We start from the raw sequence: 23689 nt of genomic DNA on the forward strand, positions 1-23689 counted from the left end.
TATTATAAACACTAAAACATCTTAAAATTCATTTCATGCAATAAAATTAAAAGTAAAAAGTAGTAGTTTAAGAGAATTCAGATCCAAGGGTAAAAGAAAGAAAATCATTGAAAGGAATAAATAAAGCTTTTAAAGGAAAATAAATCACTCTTGAAAATGTTAAGGCTTTTATTTGTGATTGCATAGATTTCTAAATGCATTCCTAATTTATTGCTGAGCTGATACATTTTATAGCGCTCAGATGGTTCCTAAAAATGACTTATCATTTAGCAAGTTAATTTAGAAGAAAAAAACTTCTGAGAAATAAAAAAGACATTTGAAGTTTTATAAAAAGTACTACGGGTCCCCATATACGGGACCTGATTGAATTATTAAGTAATGATAAAAGATTTCTTTCCAAAGATGACCTATTTTTTTCTTAAGATTTTCATCACCTGATTCATTTATTTACATATGTATTGCGTAGCTAAACTTAATGGTAATACATAAGTTGATTCTGCATTTAGATATAATATATTTGAGCTTAATTGAGATTGTTTCTAATTATAATTATCCTTTAATTAAAAACAGTAAAAATTATCACATGATGACTTAAGATACGGATAATATTATAGAGCAGTATGCAAAAACAAGCAACCTAAAGCAAACTGCTGAACATGCTCAGTTAATATTTTTATTACAAAGCGAAATTCAGAAAAAATAACTGAGGTAAAAATAGAAAATATTTTGACTGAATGTGACGTAATAAAATGCCTTATATTGGAATGAAAAAGGATGAAGTTGAGGTAGTTGAAATTACAAATTGAATTAAAAAATATAGAAGTATATGCAAAGATGTTTGGAGTTAATATTAATATTAATAATATAATCAATACATTCTTGTGTTATTAATACATATTAAAATAAAGAGAGTATATTTTATGTCAGAACTTTATTCTAAGCCCACCTCCTCGACAACACATCAAGCCCCATAGCATTCAAGTTCAAATAGATTCAGTTAATGAAGGCCAATATGAAAGACATACAAGAATAAAGATAATGGAAAACACTGTGAAAGGTGATCTACAATCCGAACCTTGCTATCTGCGGATATATTAAAATTTTCTAAATACGATAGCTGGTCGTACTTCTAGTTGTGGTACAGCTAATTTGTTATAGGAGCATCTCCACCAATGGACAGTAGGAAGGAATGGAATACTACTGCATATATTAGAGGATTAATTCGAGTTATTGACTTTTGCCAATAATAATAAAACTTGCTATAGTAGTCGGGTGTCTTCCAGACCTGAATGAAACTCTATATTGTTTTGAAATTACCTTAGTACAATTTCTCTCTATTATATGCCGCAGACACAATCCTTTGGAAAGGAATGTATAAACTCATTGGACAAATGCAATTGCACGAGGCCCTAGCGTATAGTAGAAGTCACCACACTACTTTACTGAGTTTCATTATTTATTGAAAAATTCACGAACAACCTACTTATGTAGATTAGGAGTAACATTCCGTCCGTTGGATGGATAGGGTTGTTTCGTATTCAGATTTTTTAAAAATTATTTTTATAAGAATTGAAATTTTGAAGTATGCTATTGTTATATAAGCAAGTTAAATAGAAGAAACCAATGATAATTGTTCAATGACAGCAATCTGGAGCAAATCTAGAGTATGCAGTTATTGATGAGTATAACACTGGTCCTGATGTTTATTAAGTGGTCTGTATAATAGGACAATAAATATATTTTAACACTATAGAAATTTATATTTATGGTTGGACTATAGACTATTATATACATTAAACTATTGAGCTATGACATACATTGATTGGATTTCTTGTGTTCGTTTTGAGATGATTGTTGGATGATGGTACTGTTTCTGATTTTGCTTCTACATTCTTCTCTCCGCCTTCCGGAGAACCAGCAGATCCCTGGTCTCTTCTACTTCATTTTTCCGATGAAGGGATAAGAGTAGAAATAAATTTAACTTGTAAAAAATATGTGGACATACGAAGTTGAGCTTTGGGGCTCCACTAAACCATCAAATTCCTCCCGGATCCAATCCTTACAGTCCAAAATCCTTAATGCTCCTTACTTTGTTACAAATCAAGTCATCCATCAGGACCTCAATGTTCTATATGTTGCCGATTTGGCCAGAACCAGTTACCGTCCTTCCATAATAAACTTCTCAACCACCCAAATCCACTTGTTTCTAACCTGGCTTCTCCTTCATTGCCTAATAATCCTCCTAGGCGGCTGAAAAGAAGATGGCTTCGAGATCTTCTCCTCTAGAAATGTTATTGGAGTTCTATCAGTGGGTAGATTCTCCACATGTTTGTATCATGTCACTATGTCACCTACAGCAAATTCACTTGTTATATATATTGGTATAGAGTTGTAAATAACAATAAATAAATTATTAAAAAAAAACTTGTAAAAATAAAGATGGCGGATCATCTAGTCGCTTCTCTCGTTTTAAAGTAACGATCAACTTGGCCAGCAGAGAGCAGCACATTAGCTTGCAGTATCTTATATATGATTGAATTTAATTTGTTCAGAGGGGTTCCCTGAACAATAGTACTTCTGATGATGGGACGATGGCACCAATGTGGTTAATGAACGATTTTTAAGTAGATTAATTTAAACAAGAAAGATAATTAAATTATAAAACTATTATTCACTATTTGGTACTGAACCTTATTTACACATTATTCAAATTGGTATACTGGATTTTCCAATACAGAAATTCAAACCCTGATCACTCTATTTATCTTCTTCAAGTCGCCTTATCTTACATCCTCAAGAAGAATATGTAACTAATCATTAGTAGAACTACCCATATAATCAGTTCTAATTATTAAGATTCTTTTTCTTTTTATGGTTACGTTAACATTCTCCTTTTGGAAAAGTGTAGCAACAACAAAGGAGCGAAATAAGGTTCCATGGATCAGATACCCAGCTAGCTTTGTAATTGATGGCTGTTATCAGGTGACAGGTAGTAAGTAGTTAGCGGACAGATTGAGCGATGGCCTCCTACCGGTTATAGCTCAGGCCAACTCATCAATTCAGGTTCTTTTCGACCTTTCTGGTCCAAAACAGACCTCTGGCTACATGGCTATCGATAAGTGGAATTTGTTTGTATTATGTACAATTTAAATGTTATATTATTCCTTAGTTGAATAATGATGTTTTTCTCACCATTGTTGGTAATTCCGTCGTGGGAGCTGTTATTCGTAGAATAACATCGATAGCATTTATTTAGCTATCTAAACTTGAAGTTAAAGTTAAAGCCCTTCAACCTTTTATTTATTATTGGTGGGCCCTACATGGTTAATGTAACCGTTACATTTTTTTTTTAAATTTTATTTTATTTTTTTTTAAGAATTGATTATTGGGGGGGGGGCACCCCTAACTATATACAACGTTATAATTAAAAAAAAAAGATAAAATAAATAGTTAAAAATAATGCTTCTTAACAAAAGAGAAAAGTAAAATTAATAACAAACATAACGACATTCGTAAACCTAACAGAACAAAGAATTGTTCTCTAATGGGTAAAAAAACAACAACAAGTTAATTAGAAAAAAAAGAAGAAGAGAGAAAAAATAATAATAATAATAAATAAAATATAGCAGTGTAAATAACAGAATTAATAAATATAAAATTTATAACAGATTGTCCTGCAGCAGCCTGGGCTTCAGTCTTCGGGTTCAGGTTGGGTTTCCCAAGTTATAGGTCACTGCCTCTTCAACTGACGGTAAATATGAGTTGAACTTCATGAACCATTTTTTGATGTAATCCTCTATCGACTCTATTTGTAATTCCCGATGAAATTGACTATTTCTTACGAACCAAGAAGCATCCACTGCGATTTTTAGGACTTTATTTTGAAAAGATTATTATTTCTTCCTTTTCGTTAAGGTTACCGCTCACCAGACTTCACAGCCGTACATCAGCAGTGGCCTGAGAATTGTTTTAAAAATAAGAACACTTGTTTCTGGTTTTAATTTGAGTTTTTTATTTACAATTGGATATTGTATTGCTAACCTTGTGTAGGTTTTAGTTAGTTTTTTTAACCTTTCATAAATACGTCCTTTAAAAAAACTTTTTTATTTCATTTTGTAGTTTTTTTATTTTGGTTGTAGTCGGTGTATTATCCCTCCAGCTTCATTCATAGTAGCTCATATATGAAAAGTTATAAAAAATTACGAAAATAGTTAAGAAAATAATATTGGACTATAATATAATAATCCAAGCATCTGTTTCTGTAAAGTAGTACATAATAAATGAAATCACCTTTACAAACATATTTATAAAATAAAAGAATGTCATAGAAACAAAAAATAACATAAAAAAAATGAACAAAAACAAAGAAATATGAATCTAGAATAATATTTAGGAAAACTATACAATGTTGGTACAATGTTACTCAGGGAACCTTGAAAAGTTTATTTCTGTTAGAAATTCAGATTACCATATTTGCATGATGAAATATCAAAATGGTGGGTTCCGCGCATGATGGTTAACTTTTATTCGTATCAATTTTAACATGAACTAAAATATTTATTCACTTTTTATTTTATTTTATTCCTTTAACAAATTACATCCAATAAGATCCGACCAGATGACATTTATCGGTCAGTGCCAAAATAACACATTCAAATGATAACTGAAATGAAAATATTAGTTTTGACTATTAGGGCGTTGTAGAGGCTATACAATTTTTATGCTAGATAAGAACAATATGAATTGATCTCAAGTTATACAATTAATATTTTAATTAACAACTACTAAATTCAAAATAAAATAATAAATCAAAAAAAAATAATAATGATAAAAATAACCGAAAGGATTTTGAAGCGATTAATAAAGCTGCAAATTCTGAATTAAGTTAATAATGAGAATAAAACAGGATGATAAAGAATATGATAAAAATAAGGATCCAATAATATTTATTGTGGAGTTAAGGAAAAATACAGATACAGTCTTTTGGTGAATCAAAATCAATTTTAATGAGTGTGCAGTATTCCAAAAATAAATCAATTTTTAACTATATGAATAAATTTTATAATTCTGTACGACGGTGATAAAAGTCTCTGCTCTACCCAGAATTATAGGTGACTTTTTCTTCGACCAATTCTAAGAAAAGTTATATGTAAAGAAACAATACATGTGTACTTGTTCATACTTTCATACTTAAATTGTTATACTTGCATGTTAAAAGCAAAACAAAAATATTAAACAATATGAATACTCTTATTCAGAAGGAAACATATGTTCAAATTTTCTTCCTGAATCTTGGACTTGGTACATAAGTATATTATGTTTTGCCTGTAAGGTATGAACTTAATTTGTATGTTTACTCTTTTATACGTAAGCAGAACATATCTTTACAAATTCTTTAGTTATTAGAGAAACCAATCTAAGATAAAAGGAAAATTGCTTTAAATTAAAGAAAACAGAGTTCAAATATAAGATAAATTTGCTCAAGTTCCCTCATTAGCACATCAAGTTGATGTGAATAAACGCTTAGTGGCTTTAATAAACTATTCATGAGCAACTTGTTTACGTTTAATTTATCAGGCTAATCTGCGTGGCGTTATAAATTATCCAGTTTTATTCTTGTTTGAGGTTGGCTTCCGTCCTATTTGTGATTTTATAATTGATATGTTAATCTTTTTAAGGAGCCTGATGAGAATCAGAAGACTCGACTTTACAGCGTTTCTTCATTACTAAGAAGTATAGCTAGTGATTGCTTAAGTATAATTAATGAGTGTAAAATTGAGGATGTTTGACCTAATTATAGGCAATATAAAGTATACAGTATATATACAATATATGCTCTTTAGACTGGCAACCATTTCATTTTGTGTAAGGCATAGTCTTATAGCCATTTTATTATGTTTTTTCTAGGCAATGTCTCTCTATGAAATTCAGCGAAGGGGGTTGTATAACTATCAGTTGCAGAATAGCCTTTATTGTAGCCCTTTGACTTTTAATAAGACTCTATGCCCACGGGCATGCCTTTGAAAGGTCTCTCAGCCGTTCTCTCTCTGTCTCTCTCTTGTGTAAGAACAAGCTGATAGAACAAAATGCCTTATTGGATTACTTTGTGCCACTGAGGGATATTATCTACCACAATGACCCGATGTCTTTGAAAGCCCTGGCTTAATATTCCTGAAATTGTGATTTCGTGTTAATGTTCTGTAAAAAAAAAAAAAAAAAAAAAATTAAGACTCGAACATAAGAAGTGAATTCGTTATGGCATGCAATTCGTCTAGTTTATTATTAAAATTAAAGTACCTCATTTGGCTTAATTAATTTTGTCATGGAAGGTTTTATAAGTAATAAAAATATATATATTTTAGACTAATTAGTTCATTTTCTCTTTTATGAAAGAATTTAACTATCGACGAGTGCATTTTATGAGCGAATGTATAAATTGCAGATTATAATTTTTAGTGAGTAAAATTATAATAATTTTTAATTTTAAAATAACTTTTTCTGGCTGACTTGAGTTTTTTTTATTAACAGATTCCGGTATTTAACTAATTCTTTTCCTCATTATTTTTATTTCTCATATTTCTTTTTAAATTACTGATGTTCGATTTAGAAAACTGATGCATTGATGTATTTTTATTTATTTTTGCATGATGGCCATCACTTTAGAAATATATCTCAGTATACTCTTTTACCTATCGACTTGTATGCTTTGAGAATCGTTTTGTTTAAAAGGCAATGATGGAAATGATACCGTGTGAACACCAACACCAGTCTCTTGGTTTAACAACTCAACCCTCATCACACATCGGGTTCTTTTTGTGAATGACAACAAACCGGCCTGGGACTGTTTTAATTTAATTTGTTTTCTTTCTTTTTTTACTGCAAAAAAAAAACCTTTGTTTAAACTGTTTAATTGGTCTCACGCAGCGCTGGTAAACATCTTCCTTTTTTTTTTTTTACTGCTGTTACTATCATTTTAATATAGCAATCGTTTTTTATTGACGTTGCTCTCTTATGGACATTGTCTCCGTTAAAAAAAAAACAAACTATTTTTCTTTACAAATACAACAATATTTTGATGGATAGATAATTACTTTATTTTTTTATAAGATCTGTCATACACTTGGGCAATGAGTAATAGTGATAATTGAACACATTCATTCCAAAAATTAGAAAATATAAAAAAATACCATAAAAATAAAAGTAAATAAATAAAATTTCTATATGGTATAAACAGAAAATAAATTAATAAAATGAACACAATCAAACAAAGTAAAATAAATTATATACAGTATTTACAATCTGGACCTGAGAATTCCCAAGCTCATTCTATCCCCCACGGGTGAGAGGTAGAGCAGGACCCTTTCAGATCCCAGCGCAGCCCTCTCACCGTGTCGATGGCAATGAGCCAGTGGAGGCTGAGCAAGTGCGCTAAAGCCTCAATCACTCTACATTAGCGGAGCATCTGGCCATTGGCAGAATTCCAAAATGATATTTTGAAAATTTTCAACTTCAAACATACAGACACAGTTCATAATTTAATGGTCTATATAAAAACATTTGATAATAGGAAAAATTTGTGGGGTGAATCATTATTACTCAGAGGCGAAAAATTCCCTGTGTTGAACAATTGAACAATTTTTGTTGGATATTTTATATTGGATATTCATTAAGATTTGAGTGTTTTCTATAAGCACATGAGGATACTGAAGTCAGAGTGGTGTCTATCAAATGTTCAACAAGTTTTATTAAGTTCAGAAATAAAGTTTAGAAGGGCTAAAAAGCTTTAAGAAAAAGTGAAATACGTCTCAACCATATTTCTTCTAGTCTCTTGGTTGATAATATTTATTATTAAATATTTTATCAACCACAAAAATTGTATTTATTGACTTGTTGAATTATGTAAATTATTTTCACATATTTAAAGTAAATATGAAAAATTAATTAATTTTACTGAAGAGTCGTGTTCCATCCTACCTCGTATCATTTGGTTTCCCCACACAAAATCGGCCCTTAGGCATTTGTCACAATAATAATAATAAAACTATATGGTTTTCAAAAATGAAGATTACACATCTCTGACTTTTATTCCCTCTCATGGGACTTGCATTTGAATTTCATATTTACTAACACTAATTAATTTAAGTTACTAATACTTAATTCATCAATTATTTGCAGTAACCATCATTTTTCGTTTATTGATTTATAAAAATATTTAAATTTTCTTATGTATTATAAATTGTACAGTTTTATATCCATGCAAATTAAAAGTTTGTGGCTACTTTGAAAAAGTTTTCCATTTTTATAATCACGACTACGTTTTTCTACTATGTTTTGGGTGTTATTTTTGTTTTATTTTTATTTTCTTCTGATCAAGCTTGAATCTGGAATAACAGATGTCAGCATAATTTATTCTTTTATTTTCAATTTTGTTTAAGATAATTTATTGAAATTTAAGATATGTAGGGCCACAGCAGTTTCAACTTAGAAATCTAAGTGTTTTAAACATTGACTATTCAACTAATAACATTAAAAACTTTACCTCACTAAAATATATCTTGATACTATAAATACTTATATATGATGAATGGTTGTTTTGTTTTAGCCAGTACAACATGCACAAGCCCTGGTATGTAAAAGGAGACAGCCCGGAGCGTAACAACAGGGCAAAGAAAGCATTCACAGCATTACTCACAGTCACGGCTCGAACACCTGACAGCGAGGCCTACCGAAATTTCTCAGATGAAGTAATTACTATTATTTATAGCTTAATACTATTTACTATTATTAATATTTTATTAATATCAATAATATAATGATGATCTAATCATCGTTTTAAAATATTTATTTTATTTTTTATACTATGAGTTTTCTCAATATAAAAATAAAAAAAGTGAACAAAGTTTTGTCAATTAAATTTTGTTTAGTTCATTAATATTATATATATATTAATTTCATGTTTGAGAGTAGGTCATTAATTTAAAATACAACTACATTTCATCAAAAAATAATTTATCCAACATTTTGGCCCCCAAGCCAAATTTTCAAAGGGCAACAAAGGGACCCTGAAATATTCTTATTTTTAACTTTCAAATTCCCCTATATTTTTACATTATTTTATAACTATGAATTTACTTTAGACATTTACCAGTTTAATATATAAAGAAATTTGTTCTGCAGTTGTTCCTGGTTTTATTATTGAATAAATGATCATACATTTTTGTCTGAAATCTTTCTTGAAAGCTGTCATTTTGGATCCCAGTTTCATTTTATTAGTTCATTAGTATATCTATACAACTATATGGATTACCAAGATAACTTTGAAATCCGACGACTTAAAGTTTTTAGTGGATGGGAGGCTTCGAGTGCTTCGTTTATTTTATACGTTTCATTTCATTCTTCCAGACATATAACGTGATAGTAAGGAAACAAAATTTCTGTTCATAACTTATAAGAAGAGACATTTCATAAGATTCATACTGTTCATTTACCACTAAGCGTCAGAAAGATGGTGTTGAGGTCTTCATGGTTTGTGACTAACATGGTAGTCTCATATATTGTGGAATGGAAATACCAATTTTTGACAAATTAACAACTATTTCGGTGGATATTTCAATATATATTGCTATATATTATGATATGTACTGACCTTTTGACAATCCTGGGTATTATTAATGTGTTTCGTCATCTGCCCCTATACCTAGTCAGGGTATCCTTCTACGAACCTTTTAGGGCGTCCCCGGATATGAAAACATCTGTGTTAAGTTTGCCACATTACCAGTGTCCCCGGAGAAAATTAGATTGGCTAACCTTTAAGTGTTGTAACAAAAATGACAGGTTTGACGAGGGACTGGAATCAAATTAAGCAGGTCCAGGCCCTTCCTGGACATGTCAAACTTTCTCACTCACTCTCGGGCCTGAGGAGGGGGACGCCTACCTTGGGAGCGTTCGGTCACCGGTGGCCAATGAAAAATGATATTAAAAAAATAAGGTAACGTCCTAAAAGGGAAGTGGGAGAAAAAGAGTAGGGTAACGAGATCAGGAAAAATAACAGTCAAGAGGTAGGCTTAGACGAGACAGGATCAGGCTTGAGAGAGCAGCAGAAGCCGGAGCGGAGCAAGATGCACTTCGACCAGACGAAGTCGTGAGAAGGACCACGAGACCTGGACACCCCTTATAAACAAGACGACACCTACGGAACTACATCCCACGGCATCAGCAGCTATAAGTATAAATAAAACAATAAGTAATAATGTAATAATCGATATTTTATAGTATCCGTTTATTTGAATCATTACAACCATTTTAATTATAGTAATATATTCTAAATAAATAGTTAATTTCTTTATGTAGTTTATATACTATTATATAACCGAATATACCACCCTTTATTATACTATATAATTAATGGTAACATCATTTTATAAATATAAAGGTATTTAATTGGTAAACTGGTAAACACACGAATAGCCTTTGGAAAAGAATCCAATCATAATAATAGTCTTTTATGACTCAATATATAATTAATTAATTAACTTATTTTTTGATAATTGGCTTCATCGATTATCCTGGCATCCCGATTAAATCTCAAGGCAGTACATAGCAATTAACCAGCAAAGATTTTAATTATGCAAATTCCTATAATAATCATAGTTTAAATACCTGAAACAAGATATTTATGTAACTGATATTGTGTATTGGTTGTGACTCCTGAATAACATGTGAGTATATTGTTGGATATTGACTCTTTGAACATTCCAATTCAATATGTATTCAAATAACTTTTTTAGCATTCCAATATCACCTCGTTACTTTCGATTCCTATCACGCAAGGTCATATCACATTGAAAAATGACATAAAATTCAACGATGAAAATAAATTATACTTAATCCCATCAAATCAACTTTTACCCTACACAGTAAACCAACAGTGGTATGACCTACTAATAAAAAAAAAACATATCAATTATATCAATCGTTCTCAAACTCTTGAAGGGTTTTTATTTTGTTATTTAATTATTTTGATTTCGTTAATTGGTAATGAATAATATTTTTGATTCCGTGGACATCATATGCAGGGGAATTAGCTTTGAAGACATCTGATATTCATTTTTTTTAGCATTTTAATCTATAAATTTGTTTTAACTCATTTATTCATTTCTTTTAACTGATATTTAATGTTTTTTTAAATTTATTTATTAGTTTTTTTTAAACTTATTCATTTATTTTTACTGCTGTGGCTATTTTATTTTTTGTTGAGTTCAATATTTCTATTTTTTGATAATTTCTTCATCATTTGATTGTATAAACAAAACATGTGTTGTGGATCACTGAATAAGGGAGGCAGTGGAACTTAAAGAAAGGCATAGATAGGGTTGAGAACAAAAAAAGATAAATTATTAATAAGGATTATGTAACGAAGAAGAAATAGGAAAAAATAATGAAATTGCTAAAAAAATATATTTGAAATATATTATATTCAGTTTTTTATTTATTATTGTTTCAAAAGTAACTTTTTTTTTATTTATTCCGTCTTACCTTGCTCTGTGGGAAATACAGGTATGCAGCTGCAGTTTAAGTGACTGGCTGCAAAATTTAACACTTTTGTTTTTGTTTTATTCTTGTTGATTGCTGTTATCTTCCTATCCCTTTGCTGCTCCCCTTCTGCCTCGTGGTCTTCCAGGAACAAGTCCTCTTCGCACCAAGTTGAAGTGGGCAAGGTCCACTGCACTTTTCCAATCGGTAAAAAAAGTAGAAGCAATTTTAGTATCACAATTGATATATAGTAGTATCTTATATACAATACAATTATAAGCATTTTTGGTGTTTTATGGACAATCCGATGTATTTGAGTAGCATTTCTGAATAAAGCGCTTCTCAATCTTTTCTTTACCATATTGGGAGGTGATGCGATCAGTATCTTGTTTATTCATCAAACTTCATCATCCAAACACATCGTACAAAAGATAAATAGATAATAAAAGTGCAAAAAGTAAAATAACTAATAAATATTAATGATTTATTAAAAAAAAGACAGTAAATATTTGAAAATAATACTGATTAAGTCCGTTTGCTGCTAAATTGTTTATTTTCACGAATTCAGTTAATCGTGTGATGTGCCTTAAGGTTTAATCTAAATTTTGTGGACTAATGTTTTCTTTCCTTAAATTAATACTTGTCACTTGTGTTAGGCTTATGCCCTCTAAAAGTGTAGAGCCTAATAAGTTTGCCTGGTCGTCCTGATAACTGAAGGTCTTGGAAATTAGGATTATCATTAAATTTCGGTGACGCAGCTTTTGCGGTAAATGGAAGGATTTTCCACGCATTTTCCTGGAATATTTTGAATCCTGCCTAAGACATCGTTAGACGTTTCTGAAATTCTTACAACTCTCTGGGGTTAATCTTTATTACGGATATAATAGGATCTAAAATAATAAAATGTAAAAAAAAGTAAGAATTTAGTAAGTTGTAGAGGGAATGGAATTATCAAGGATATTATGAAGGATGAGTGGCAAAAGCAGAGAGGGGTAGAAGATTAGCGGAGAGACCGCACTTAGAAAAAAAGAAATATTTTAATTTTTTTAATTATAAAACATACTCCATATTTTTTCCCTAAAGAAAGCTTGTTTTTTTAATTACTTAGATAAAACATTTGGGACGTTAACGTTAGTTACCTAAACAAATTCGTGCTTGAATTCCAATTAATCCGTATACTTTTTTTTTATAAACATCGTACGTAGAGACACTCACAATTATTTGCACTGCTGTAACCACGAGCTACAATTATTCAATGTAATGACGATTAATTACAAAAAAAAGTTAATAATCCAGCGAAAATAACCAGTGATAACATATGATTTTATGAAGATAGTCCAGGTGACGGTCAATAAAGGCATCAAAACAGTAAATATAATTATTTATTGTTAACCAACGTTTCGCCCCACTTTGCAGGGCTTCGTTAGGGCTAAATGAAAGAACATGATACAAACATTTTAGAATTAACAAAACATTAAAATAAAAACATTTCAATAAAATTTGTATGTTTATTATAAAAATATAAAGTTTATTAAAAAAAAAATTAAAAAGTGGCCAATGAAAAATGATATTAAAAAAATAAGGTAACGTCCTAAAAGGGAAGTGGGAGAAAAGACACAGGAGCAATAAAATTTGTATGTTTATTATAAAAATATAAAGTTTATTAAAAAAAAAATTAAAAATAATAATAGTAAGAAGTATAAGAAGTAATAAACCAAAAATTATTTATTCCTGCACATTTGCAGGAATAAATAATTTTTGTTTATTTTCCTACCGCACCCCCGACCTTTTTCTGCACATAAATAATTATAAGAGTTTATAACAGGCTGTCTTGAATCGACTTGAGCTTAAGTATTCGCGATGAGGTTGCATTGTTTAAGTTGTTTGCTTCTGCACCTTTAAATCTACCACCAGTTATTGGAGTGTAATTTAATAAATAGTTTTTTTATGAGATCATCTATCGATTCGATTTTTCGTAAAAATGAGATGGAATCCACTGCAGTTTTTAGAATCTTGTTTGGAATGCCTACAATTTTTTTTCATTCGTTGCACCCAACACTTCATAACGGAATATCAGTAATGACCTTAGTAATATTTTATTGATGATTTTTCATTTAATTAAAAAAAATATTATAGGTTTGTTGTAATTAAGTTCCCACAGATAAGAGTATATAGAAATATAATTCTATAATATGCCGAATTTTCTGAAACAATTGGGGCAATCTTGAGTTGCAATGTAGACTGCAGTGTGTTCCTCCTTTATTCAAAGTTGAATCCAGGAAGTTATTCTAGTGATGTGTCACGTTTCATTTGAATAATTTAATTAATATTTTATTTAAATTAAATTAATTAAACATTCAACTAATGTATTTTTCCCACCATTCACGATACCCCAACAAGAAGCTTTCCTTAAATATAAAATGAGGAGTAAAAAATGGCCGGGGCAAAGGGAGGAAAGAATAGGCCCGGAGGACTAATGGGCCAATCGACTCGGCTAATGGACTCGGGGCAGCCTTAGGCTCAGTGAGCCATCATTATAGGGGGGCTGGAGGGGGGCTCTTTTAGTCTTAATAAAATTGCCACTCCTCACCGCGCTTTGTTGATCCACCACTGGAATTGATTATACAATAATAACACTTTTGCTATAGGCACTCGGTTCTGTCTTTCCCCTCAGGCAACTATATTTCGAACAAATATATTAGCGTTCTAGCCTTTTCTATTGAGCTGATAACTAATTTTACCTATAAAAAACAACACATCTAGTTAATTTTTTAACTTATAGGGAATCAGATATCCGCATAATCTACAAGCTTTGAAAATGTATAATAAAAATTATTCATACTTGTATGTCTAACTTAATGGTTTGGTTAGAAAGGATTTTAATTAAATAAAATATATGTTCTAGTAATAATAACTGGCCGTATCTAACTCAAAGTTCGACCACTACTACATCATAAAAATAAATTACCACTTACAATAAACTTAGAATATACCAGATATTGCTTAAACCAATATGGATTTACGCCATTGCTGATATGAAATAGGCCAAACACAAGAAAAAAATAACACTTTTTATTGTGAAATGTGATAATATTCAAGAAAAACAAAATGTTTCCTGGCCTGAACATTGAATTTCGGAATATCGAAATAAACTTAACAATTTTTTAATGATTAATTATGAAATTTACTTTTCAAAAATATTAAACAAATCATTTTTAATATTTTTCTAAATAGTCTATTAACAAAATAATCCATTGTACATTTTTTATATGATATCTATTGACTTTTTGACAGTCCCCTGAGAAAATTAGATTTGCTAACATTTAAGTGTTATAATATATAAATTTATGTTCATAACTTATCGGAAGAGATATTTCATAAGATTCATACTGTTCATTTACCACTAAGCGTCAGAAAGATGGTGTAGAGGTATTCATGGTTTATGACTATCGTCGTAGTCTCATACATTGTGTAATGAAAATACGAATTTTTAGACAAATTAACAACTATTTCGGTGGATATTTCAATAAATATTGCTATATATTATGATATGTATTGACCTTTTGACAATCCTGGGTATTATTCAGGTGTTTCGTCATCTGCCCATACACCTGGTTAGGGTATTCTTCTGCGAACCTTTTGGGGCGTCCCAGGATATGAAAACATCTGTGTTAAGTTTGCCCCATTACCAGAGTCCCCTGAGAAAATTAGATTTGCTAACCTTTAAGTGTTAACACAAATGACAGGTTTTGACGATGGACATGTCAAACTTTCTCACTCACTCTCGGGCCTGGGGAGGGGGACGCCTACCTCGGGAGCGTTCTGTCACCTATTGTAAATGAGGGATTAGATTCAAAAAATAAGGTAAAGCCCCAAAAGGGAAGTGGGAGAAAAGACACAGGAGAACTAGATCAGGAAAAAGAACAGTGAAGAGGAAGGCTTAGACGAGATAGGACCAGGCATCAGAAGCCGTAGCGGAGCAAAATGCATTCCGACCAAAAGAAGTCGTGAGAAGGGCCACGAGATCTGGACATCCCTTATGAATAAGATGACACCTACGGAACTACATCCCACGGCATCAACAGCTATAAGTATAAAGTAAATAATAAGTAATAATGTTATAACCGATATTTTATGGCAACCATTTGTTTGAATCATTGCTACCATTTTAATCATAGTAAAAAATTGTAAATAAATACTTAGTCTCTTTAAGTAGTTTATATACTATTACATTACCCGATATACCACCCCTTATTATATTATATATTTAATGGTTACAACATTTTATAAATATAAAGGTATTTAATCGGTAAACCGGTAAACACATGAATAGCCTTTGGAAAAGAATCCAATCATAAAAATAGTATTTAGGACTCAATATATAATTAATTAATTAATTAACTTATTTTTGGATAATTGCCTTCAGCGATTATCCTGGCATCCCGATTGAATGGCAGTACATAGCATATAAATAGAGTTTTTCCTAGAACTGATTAGTATTACTTTCACTAACATTTATGATCTCACGTTCAGCGATTAATTATGAAATTTACTTTTCAAAAATATTAAACTAATGTCATTATTATTCGATCATTTTTAACATTTGTCTGACTAGTCTATTAACAAAATAATCCATTATACGTTGTTAATAAATAAAATTTTTCCTGGAACTAATTGGTATGTATTACTTTCACTGGCATTTCTGATCACACGTTTCTCTTTCTATAAAACAAATTCTTTTATCGTTACCTCCTTCGGTGTAATAGGATATTGTTTTATATGACCTACAGGTCGGCGCCCGCTGAGATACGTGGGTTCGCTTATCGCGATATTTGACCTGAATCCCAATTTCGTATCCGAAATTCCTATCGAGGTCTTTTCCGCGATGAGTCTAAAGTGAATTCACCTCAAAGTCCAGAGCTACTAAGCCCTCATAGATAGAATTTATATTTTTATGTGACAGGTTTATTTTAACGCAAGCGTACCGTAATGTATAATTCATGTATGGGTCAGGGAATGATAAATTTAATTGCTTTATTATATACAGTTTTAGCGAGTTTTAAATTAAATTAAATAACAAACGATTCAGATAATTCTTAGCAATATATTTTTGATATTTGAATGGAATATGGTCCGGGTGCGGTAAAAAAAAACTCAAATAGTAGATAATTATACTATTTTATTGAGCCAACGTTTCGCCCCACGTTGCAGGGCTTCGTCAGGGCTAAAAAAGATACAAACACTATAGTTACAAAAAGGAAAAAAAGAAAAAACATAAGTGTAAAATAACAGGGGTATAAAATGAAAAGTAAGATATAATAAGAAAAATTAAAGGTTGTAAATAGTAAATGAAAAGGGTAATAGTAACAGATAGAGAAGAAATATTAAAGAAAGTACAAATAAAGAGATGAAAAAAGAGAAAAAAAAAATACAAATCAAATGATGAGACAGAATGCATACCTGTTTTGACGGCAGTCAAAGACAAAGTGACGGTTTGTATTGGGAGGAGTGGGGTTATGCCACAATAACGAAAATAATTTGTAAAGTAAACATAGTAAAAAAGTATTTAAATTAGGTGAAGAATAAATGGTAATAAACATAATAGGGGGAGAAGAAATATTAATAAAAAACCAAAAAACTGATAGAAAAATAAAGGAAAACTAAAGTATAAAATAATGGGATACAATGTGTGTAAGTGATTAAGAAACAAAATATACCAAATGAGCGGGGATACAGAAAAGTGTAAAATATAATAGAAAATTAATAATAAAGTAATTAATATAAGTACACTGCAACGTGGGGCGAAACGTTGGCTCAATAAAATAGTATAATTATCTACTATTTGAGTTTTTTTTTTACCGCACCATTCATCTATACACACGGTCAATCAATAATCTTCCAGTATTTTTGATATTGCTTGACATTGCATTTCTTGACATCAAGATTTTTTTTTTACAATTTTTACTTTCTCATTGTAACGTGTTGTCAACGTTCAGTTCATGTTAGGGTGCATCATTTGGTTAATGACTATTCATTATGCAGATGAAACATGGAATTTTGAAAAAAAAAAATCTATATATTTAATTTTAGTTGACCATATATTTTTTTTTTCAAATAGTTACTGACAAAATTCACAAATCCTTATTAGCATATTTTAACTCGTATGTCGAAGTTGAACTAAATCCGTTCCCACTCTAAAGGGAACCACAGATCTCCAAATTCGTTCACCAGTGACGACGATTGCCCCTATAAATCCCTATTCAAATTCCCTTTAATTTGTCGCTTGAATCCCATTTAATTCGGGTGTAATACCGCCGTCCTTTATGCAAAAGATTCGAGCAATTCGTTATCTTGGGGTTACTATCCCGATCTAGTAACTTGTTTAACATCCAATCACCCTTGTTAATTAATTCGCTAATTAATGATATCGAAACGTATATCAAGCGGGCAGAATTTACTATCCACTCAATGCATTCCTTTTAGTAGAGTCAAAATTTAAATTTAATCATTGCAATAGGTCCCGCTAGATTTCTTTATTCATTTAGCTAAAAAGCACTACGAATGTTCTTTTTGACTGCCACAAATTATTCTGTTTCTCATTATGCTGTTGGTTTATTGCTACATGAAAACCAAATAGCACAAGAGCCCAAGAGGAGAAAAAAGGCAGTTATCTCACCCCAATTTTTGATTACGTTAATGAAAACTATGTATAATTAATAGTCAAAATTGATGAGTCTGCTAAGTATAGGTAGGGGGAACGTCATTTAAAGAAGAGTAAATTTTCTAAAATATGAGGCCTAATAGAGTTATTTACGTTAAATAGTTTTCGAGATATAGCTTTTTAAATAGCAACATTTCACATAAATATTGTATGGGACGTACAGAAAGATCAGTAGTTAGTGAATTTATTTTGAAAAATTTATATCTCAAAAATCATTTGACGTACAGATGTCTATTAGCACTCAAATTAAACCTAGTTCAATGAGATATAAAGTAGTTTATGATGTTTATCTTCGTAGGAGTAATAGTTTACATGAAATTTGGTAAAATAAATTAATTTATAGTTGTTCGGACAAATTTTCATTTGCCAAATTCATATTCATATGTGAATATCGTAAGAACTACTACCTCTACGAAGATAAGTGTCATAAACTACTTTATAGTGAGTTAAATTTCCTTTATTTTGAGTGTTGGCAGACATATGTGCGTCTTATGGAGCTAGACATGTATTTTTTTTTTCAAAAATCCAACATTTTATAGGAACAACTACCAATTAACATTTTGTGAGTTTATTTTGTTTAATATCATAAAAACTACTGTTCGTACGAAGGTAAAGCTCATAAACGTTTTTATATTCCATTAAACTAGCTCTAATTTCTTATAAGTCGAGAAATGAAAATTCATTTCGTTTCATTATGGATTATTTTATTTTTCAAAAATGCGCGTACACTGTATTCGATTGGCTGTTTGTTTGATAGCGTATGAAAAAAAACAAAATATTTCAAAATATAAACGGGAAACATATTATTTAATATCTAATTTTTTTTTTTTTTTTTTGTTTCTTTCTTGAAACTATTCCTTAAAATTTCCTTTTCCCGAGTTTATGTATTCAAAATCAAGGTTTCTTCGAACAGAAGAATAAAAATAGTGTTGGGCTTTGGAAGAAACACATTGATGCTTTGGGAAGTTATTTTGTATAAAAATAATATCGTTAAAGTTTGTTTTCCTTTCATTTATTCCAAATCCTGTGAACTGGCATTTCAGGTGCTAACCAGGGTTTGCACTTTGTGAAAAATTCTTCTTTTAGGAAAATAAAACGAAAGAGAGAAAAATATCCTTTTTCCTCAAACTCAGAACTTTATCGGTTTCATCTATTCATTTAATAATCTAATAAGTTAGAATGAAATGGATATAATTCATTGTGTATACATATTCATGTACAGAGTTCATTGTAAAATTCCAATTTTTATTCTGAAAACGTATTATGTATTGAGGTGGGTTTGAATTTAATTTTTTGTTTCATCACTTGTAAATTGTTTATATTCTTTAAAAATAAAAATACTACTACATTTTAAACAAACATACTTACTGTTTGTAACATTTTAATTTTGATTGGTTTTTTGTATGACATATATTCTCATTTCTGCAAAGATAACTTGAAAAAATATATGGCAGTGTTTATTGCAAAATATTAATTTTATAATGAGGCGTTTATTGTTATCCATAGATTCAATACGAGGAGGAGATACTCGAGTGTAAATGATACAAAACTAAGTACTCAGATAAAAAAAAAACAAAAACCGAACTAAGAAACATATATAACAGTATATGTTAAGGTAATTAGGTAGATAGTATATGATACTGACAGAAGATATAATATTGTAGAGGTATGAATTATACTAAACAAATATTGAAATAAAATAAATGTTATTAAAAATCAGACAGTAATCATGTAATTAAAGAAATTAACTTCTCTAATCAACCTCTTCAATCAACCTTTTATTTCATACTTTCTTTATTCCATATTCTCCATAGTTCTTTTTTTTTGTTTAAATTTACATTTACGTACATTTTTTTAAATTTAAATTTACAGTAAATTTAAATTTACATACGCTCCCTAAAAAATCCGTTTTTTTCCCCTTAAAATATACATTTTACATACCCACTATATATTGATTAATTTTATTACCTCTTGGGCCCTCATAATTTTATATTTAACACTTTATATATTTTTTACGCTCATATTAACTATTTTATCTCCACGATTTTTTTGGCTTTTAGGTTTCTGTTTATCTAACGTCTTTTGTTGACCTGCACTATAGGGACATTTACTGTAATTTAAAACAGAATTTCTGCCTATAACCGTTAGTTCTTTCTCTCGTATCTTATATTTCTTACTTTCTTTTTTTCTATTCTCCATATTTCTTCTTCTCCCTCTTTCTTTTTTAGAATATTGTTTTTACATACACTCTATTTATAATTTAATTAATTTTTTGTAGTCATTTATATAACGAAAAAGGTGTTTAATTTTTTACTCATCAATATATCTTGTTTACCTACTGTTTCATTCATTTAGTACTCACATTTATATGTATATAAATAATCTACTACTGTTTAATTCCATAGTTATTAATCAACTACTTTATATTTTCATTTCATTGCTATGTATATTTCCAAATTTGTTAGTCTATTATTTATTTTTTTGAATGATGGTTGTTATCTATTTTTTGTTTTTATAGCCCTGACGAAGACCTGAAAATTAGGTCGAAACTTCGGCATAAATAAATTCTTTTTTGTTTATTTGAGTTTTTTTTCTGCTCACTGCACCCTCCGACCATCTTCTCTTAATTTCTTTTTCTCATGGTACCGAATTTGATATTCTGATTCGTTTATTATTTAACACTTTAAAAATATTTGTAAATATTCATTCGATTGTTGGTATAACTTATTAACAAAAAACTTCTTTACATTAATTTTTTTTTCACATTTAAGAAATTTTTATATTCTAAATTAAATTTGAAATACATAATTCTGTGTTTAAACCAGTAAAAAAAACTCATACGTTTTGATGAGATCATTTTAAGGATGTTCTTACCTGCCTTCTAGGAAGCAGTTAAGTACCTTAATCCTAAATGTATATTATCTAACTTTCCCGTTTGTAAATTAATTATTATTCAAATTATTTATTTAAATGTATTATGATTATTATTATTTAAGTAGTTTATATTTATTTAAAAGTGTACAACGCTCACGGCTTCTACTTTACGCCTAACAATAGAAGTTACTTTATAACGACTTATAAAAATTTTGTTAAATTTTTGATTTTTTGTTTATATTTTTCTGCAAGCCTCTAAAGGTTTATCCTTATCACTTATAATGTTATCCAAAAGGAACTTGTTCCCGAATAATTAAAAGCTTATTATAATTAAATTCAAAACATCTTTTGTTGAATATATGTATATATAGTTGACCGTAAAAATTGTTATATAGGAAGATGGTCAGGGTTGCGGTCACAAGTGAAACGATTGTAAACTATTTTCGTTTCACTTGTGACCGCAACCCTGACCATCTTCCTATATATCTTTTGTTGAAGTTCAGTTCCTATGTGGCAAGAATATCTGCAAAGTTTATTATCTGTGGATTAGGTACCTGAGAGGAGGCTGAGTAATTGGATTATTCATTTATTTTATTTTTTTCATACCCTTCATAAAGAATGATTATGTTATGAGTTCATACATAATCCAAGGAATGGAATATGTATACTAGTTCGACTTCTTCCTCTTGGATTGCCTTGTGGCATTGTAATGTGTTAATTGCAGGGTCCTATAGAGGTATTATAGACTACTTATGACTAACGCCATTGTATTGATGGAATGTGAAGGGACTGTTCAATTGGATATTTTGGAAAAGATTTCAATTCAAGTACGTGCAACCATATTTTTACTACGTGATACTCGAGAAATTTACAGTTATGACAGTTAAATTTATAATGTGTTTATCCCAACTCTCATCATTTTTTCTATTTTGTGCTGTTGTTTAAAAGCGGACGCGGTAGTGGCTAAGAGCATTTCAGATGTCATTCACTTCAACCCGACAAAAACTCCCTTTACATTGTATATATCGAATTTTATTTTATTTATTGCTCAAGTCCTCTATAAGCATCCCCGAAATTGGAATGTAAAGATTCCTTTATCTCGGTAAGCGAAATAAATATGGACTAACCCAATACACGACCTTATGAACCAGAAGCACTTAAGGACTCTCGTCCAACATGCTCAGGTATCAGGTCTTCAGACGTCAGATCTTCCCGCTTGACTTAACTTCAAATTGTTCTAGTTAGAGATGCTATCTGTTGAAACCATAAATTTATGGAAGATACTCCAAGTTCAAACGTAACCAGCCTAATTGTAGTTGCAAACATAGGAACGGTTGATAAACACTTCTAGAGCTCCAAACTACACTGCTGGTATGACTAACTGCCAATTGAAAAGGTATATAACTCACAATCTCAAACTTATGCTTCGGTTAATTAATCTTACTGTAGTGAGATATAGTGAGAATAACTTGGTATAGTCAATGGATGATGAGTAGACCACTCCCTCAAGAACTTCAACTTATCATCCGCCTTTAGGTAGGATAAAATACGGGCTGTAAACAAATAAAATGATTTACTGGAAGATTATTGATTGACCGTGTGTAAAGATGAAAGGAATATGGTCCGGGTGCGGTCAAGAAATACTCAAATAGTAGAAATATATTATTTTAATGAGCCAACGTTTCGCCCCACGTTGCAGGGCTTCTTCAGGGCTAAAAAAGATACAAACACATAGTTACATATAGTTTAGTTCTTTGTTTTCCTTTTGTAACTATGTGTTTGTATCTTTTTTAGCCCTGAAGAAGCCCTGCAACGTGGGGCGAAACGTTGGCTCATTAAAATAATATATTTCTACTATTTGAGTTTTTCTTGACCGCACCCGGACCATATTCCTTTCAAATAAAATGATTATTAGTATTTACTCTGATTGAAATTATTTATTTATCCTGCTTTAGGAAAATTAGATTATCTCACATGCTGATAACATCGGTGCACAACCACAACAATCCAGAGTGTGAAAATCGAGTTTTTTCTGTGGGTCTGCTACAAAACAAAATCTTCTCTCAATCATAGGGTTCGAATCGATGAAGTATGTTAAAATTTATAATTAAACTTATAACTCCTATATTCTGTGCAGATACCAGATCACAAAATGGCTAGAACATATGGTAACATCCAGTTACAATTAAATGGCTCCTTTTAAATAGGTTCTAACTTTGAAATTTAACAAAATGACTTATAATCTTTAATCTGACTGGTACTATCAATTGATATCGTATAGTGGCTTTATGAATGCATTTGTTCAATAATATTAATGTTTAAATAAATAATTTGGATGTTCATCTTCCAAACAAATTATAATGAAAGCATAGCACAACCTAAAGAAATTTGACAACATTTAAATTGCATAGAGTACATTTACATTCTCTTTTACAGACGCAGTCGGCTGCATCTTCGATTCTTATCAAAATACTCACGTATAACATATTATATATTTTTTCTTAATGTGGAGAAGCCCTTTGTCTGTTGCTTGCTCATTGCTCTTATTTTAAAACCCCCACC

General features: G+C 30.2%; 1 protein-coding gene across 6 annotated transcripts in view; it reads left to right on the forward strand.

The window, feature by feature from the left end:
• The window catches only part of LOC106678192 (atrial natriuretic peptide receptor 1), a 1188520-nt gene that overhangs the window by 742154 nt on the left and 422677 nt on the right, over positions 1–23689 (forward strand). For all 6 annotated transcript variants that reach the window (XM_067048967.1, XM_067048969.1, XM_067048970.1 and 3 more), the window contains one exon: positions 8603–8744. In XM_067048967.1, coding sequence (XP_066905068.1) covers positions 8603–8744 — 142 coding nt within the window. The remainder of the gene's footprint in view (positions 1–8602; positions 8745–23689) is intronic.

This window comes from Halyomorpha halys, unplaced genomic scaffold (assembly GCF_000696795.3).
Source record: "Halyomorpha halys isolate HHAL.00 unplaced genomic scaffold, Hhal_1.1 Scaffold128.1, whole genome shotgun sequence".
NCBI lineage: Eukaryota > Metazoa > Arthropoda > Insecta > Hemiptera > Pentatomidae > Halyomorpha > Halyomorpha halys.